The sequence below is a fragment of the Ochotona curzoniae genome, unplaced genomic scaffold (assembly GCF_017591425.1).
Source record: "Ochotona curzoniae isolate NIBS_2020 unplaced genomic scaffold, NIBS_Ocur_1.0 contig_46, whole genome shotgun sequence".
Taxonomy (NCBI): domain Eukaryota; kingdom Metazoa; phylum Chordata; class Mammalia; order Lagomorpha; family Ochotonidae; genus Ochotona; species Ochotona curzoniae.
The window spans coordinates 8,957,512-8,960,329 of NW_024466340.1; the positions used below are offsets into that span (position 1 = coordinate 8,957,512).

General features: G+C 67.8%; 1 protein-coding gene across 2 annotated transcripts; it reads left to right on the forward strand.

Annotated features, from left to right (window-relative positions):
• The first annotated feature begins 254 nt into the window (after positions 1-254).
• Positions 255-2,591, forward strand: RAN (RAN, member RAS oncogene family). 2 transcript variants are annotated; one of them, XM_040986902.1, is made up of 7 exons: positions 255-453; positions 705-751; positions 1,026-1,110; positions 1,181-1,306; positions 1,610-1,797; positions 1,951-2,121; positions 2,206-2,591. In XM_040986902.1, exons 2-7 carry the CDS (start codon positions 716-718, stop codon positions 2,248-2,250), a joined length of 651 nt encoding a protein of 216 aa, XP_040842836.1. In that variant the 5' UTR covers positions 255-453; positions 705-715; the 3' UTR covers positions 2,251-2,591. The 2 variants fall into 2 exon arrangements, with proteins under 2 accessions (XP_040842836.1, XP_040842837.1); XM_040986903.1 differs by lacking the exon at positions 705-751 and having other exon boundaries at positions 406-453.
• Positions 2,592-2,818: the final 227 nt, after the last annotated feature.

Genomic DNA, 2,818 nt, shown 5'->3' on the forward strand with positions numbered 1-2,818 from the left:
GGGGCCCGGCCCCAGGGTGTCCCCGGACGGGCCGGGCTGCAGCAGCCGGCTGGCCCTGCCCCCGCAGGAAGCGAGGCCGCGCTTCCCGCCAGCCCGACCGGCGCCGCGGTGGGAGCAGGGCGCGCCGCCCGGCCACTGCGCACGCGCGCCGCAGCCCGCCCTCGCGGCCGGCGCACGAGGTCCGCGGCACGGCGTGCGAGCGCGCTCCCGGCGCGGCGTGCCGCGTGACGTGCCGCGGGCGCCGCCCAGCTCCGCTGGCCGGGCCGGCCGACGCCGGGCGGGGCCGGGCGGTGCGTGCGCGCGCCCGCGGGCCACGTGGGGCGCCGCGCCGTTGGCCCCGCCCCGCGCGGCCCCGCCCCGCCCGCCCGGCGTCGGCTGCGTCTCCGGCATTTGAATTGCGCTTCCGCCATCTTTCCAGTCTCAGTCGGACGGGCGCGGAGACGCTTCTGGAAGGTAGCGGCGCGGAGGCCGGGCGTGGCGGCGCGGCCGGGGCGCGGGCCGCTCGGGGGGCCGGGGCCGGGCTGCGGCGGGCGGCGGGCGGCGCGGGCCGGGCGGCGGGGCCGCGGGAGGGCCGGGGGCGGGAAGGCGCGCCCTCCCGCTCGCTCCCCGGGGCCCCCTCGGCCCGGGCCTCCGGCCGCCATGGCGCCGCGGCGGGCGGGCTTTGTGGGGCGCACGTGGGCCGCAGCTCGGTGTCCTCCTTGCAGACAACGCCGCGATGGCCGCGCAGGGAGAGCCGCAAGTGCAGTTCAAAGTAGGTGCGGGCGGCGGGAGGAGGACGGGAGGCCGGCAGGGCGGGAGGACGGGTGGCCGGCAGGGAGGAGGGCAGGGCGGCGGGAGGACCGGGCGGACGGCAGGGAGGAGGGCAGGGCGGCGGGAGGACCGGGCGGACGGCAGGGAGGAGGGCAGGGCGGCGGGAGGACCGGGCGGACGGCAGGAAGGGAGGCCGGGAGCACCGGGAGCACCGGGGCCGCAGCCTCGTGCTCGGCCTTTGTGGCGCGCCGCGTCCCAACGCTGGCCTCCCGCAGCTGGTGCTGGTCGGCGACGGCGGCACCGGGAAGACGACCTTCGTGAAGCGCCACCTGACCGGCGAGTTCGAGAAGAAGTATGTAGGTAGGTGGGCGCCGGGCGGCGGGCGGCGGGGCGGCCGCGTGTCCGCGCGCTCACGGCCTTGCCGTTGCAGCCACGCTGGGCGTCGAGGTGCACCCGCTCGTGTTCCACACCAACCGGGGGCCCATCAAGTTCAACGTGTGGGACACAGCCGGCCAGGAGAAGTTCGGCGGCCTGCGGGACGGCTACTACATCCAAGGTGGGCGCGGGGGCGGGGGGCAGGGCCTGGCGACCCCTGGCACCACCGGGCTACTTGCTGTGTCATGCTGGGCGCGATGGGGAGCGAGCATGGGACCCCGTAGGCCGTGGCCTCAAGTTGCCTAGGAAATCGGGGCTTGTCACGTGGTCATTGCTGGCCGAGACACCACTGCGCACGTGCCAGCCTGGGGGATGGCCTCAGTATGCGGGCAGGTGCCTTGCCCGCTCTGGGGGGGGCACCCCTGGGTGGGTACCCCCGGTGTGCTCCTGGGTTTGTGCCAATGGCTGTGAGTCTGTCTTGCAGCCCAGTGTGCCATCATCATGTTTGACGTGACGTCCAGAGTGACCTACAAGAACGTGCCCAACTGGCACAGAGACCTGGTGCGTGTGTGTGAGAACATCCCCATTGTGCTGTGTGGCAACAAGGTGGATATCAAGGACAGGAAAGTGAAGGCAAAATCCATTGTCTTCCACCGAAAGAAGAATCTCCAGGTATGTGTGGTGCCTGCCATCCGCAGCTCCTGTGTCTCGGCCTGGCCTGGGGCGTCTGGGAAGGGGGTCTCGGCCTGGCCTGGGGCGTCTGGGAAGGGGGTCTCGGCCTGGCCTGGTCTACTTCAGCACTTGGTTCCACTCTCTGTCCCACAGTACTATGACATTTCTGCCAAAAGTAACTACAACTTTGAGAAGCCCTTCCTCTGGCTTGCTAGGAAGCTCATTGGAGACCCCAACCTGGAGTTTGTCGCCATGCCTGCTCTCGCCCCGCCAGAGGTGGTCATGGACCCGGCATTGGCAGCACAGTATGAGCACGACCTAGAGGTATGGCGCCGCGCGGGGCCTGGCGTCGGGGCGGGCTGCCGTGGCCGTGCTCGGGTTAAGCTGGGTCACTGTGTCCTCCCCTAGGTTGCTCAGACAACCGCCCTCCCGGATGAGGATGACGACCTGTGAGGAAGCGAGGCTGGAGCCCGGCGTCAGAAGTCTAGTTTTATAGGCAACTGTCCTGTGATGTCAGCGGGGCCGCGTGTGGGCCATCTTCTTGTCTAGCTAAGCAGAACGTGTGCTTCATCTGTGGGATGCTGGAGATGAGCGGGCTGGGGTGGATGTGGCAGCTAACGCCCTGGTCTGCTGGACCTGCATATTAGCTCTTGGGAATGCAGTGGTCCTCTCAAGTTTCCAATACAAGACTGCTAACAGTCACATCACAATATCCCGTGGAGAAATTGTTTGTTACTGTCATTCCCATTCCTTTTCGTTTAGAATCAGAATAAAGTTGTATTTCAAATATCTAAGCCAGCGAAATCATCCCTCGTTACTGAGCGTGTTTAGATCACTGGAATTGGAGATTGATGCTTTGTCCTTAGGCTGGGTCTTGTCAGAATGGGCTCTGGCAGGTGCTGGGTCAGGTGCTCAGACCCATCAGAACAGTGCGTGCTTTGTACAAGCCAGCAGGAGTAACGGTTACCCTTGGCGTTTATAGCGAAGGAGACCCTGTTTGTATCCTTCGGACTTGGCCAGT

Excerpts from the sequence above, each read along its gene's own strand:
- RAN (XM_040986902.1), top strand. The coding sequence starts at position 716 with ATGGCCGCGCAGGGAGAGCCGCAAGTGCAGTTCAAA. Across the intron at positions 1,111-1,180 it reads GTTCGAGAAGAAGTATGTAG|CCACGCTGGGCGTCGAGGTG; the intron begins GTAGGTGGGCGC and ends TTGCCGTTGCAG. Across the intron at positions 1,798-1,950 it reads ACCGAAAGAAGAATCTCCAG|TACTATGACATTTCTGCCAA; the intron begins GTATGTGTGGTG and ends TCTGTCCCACAG.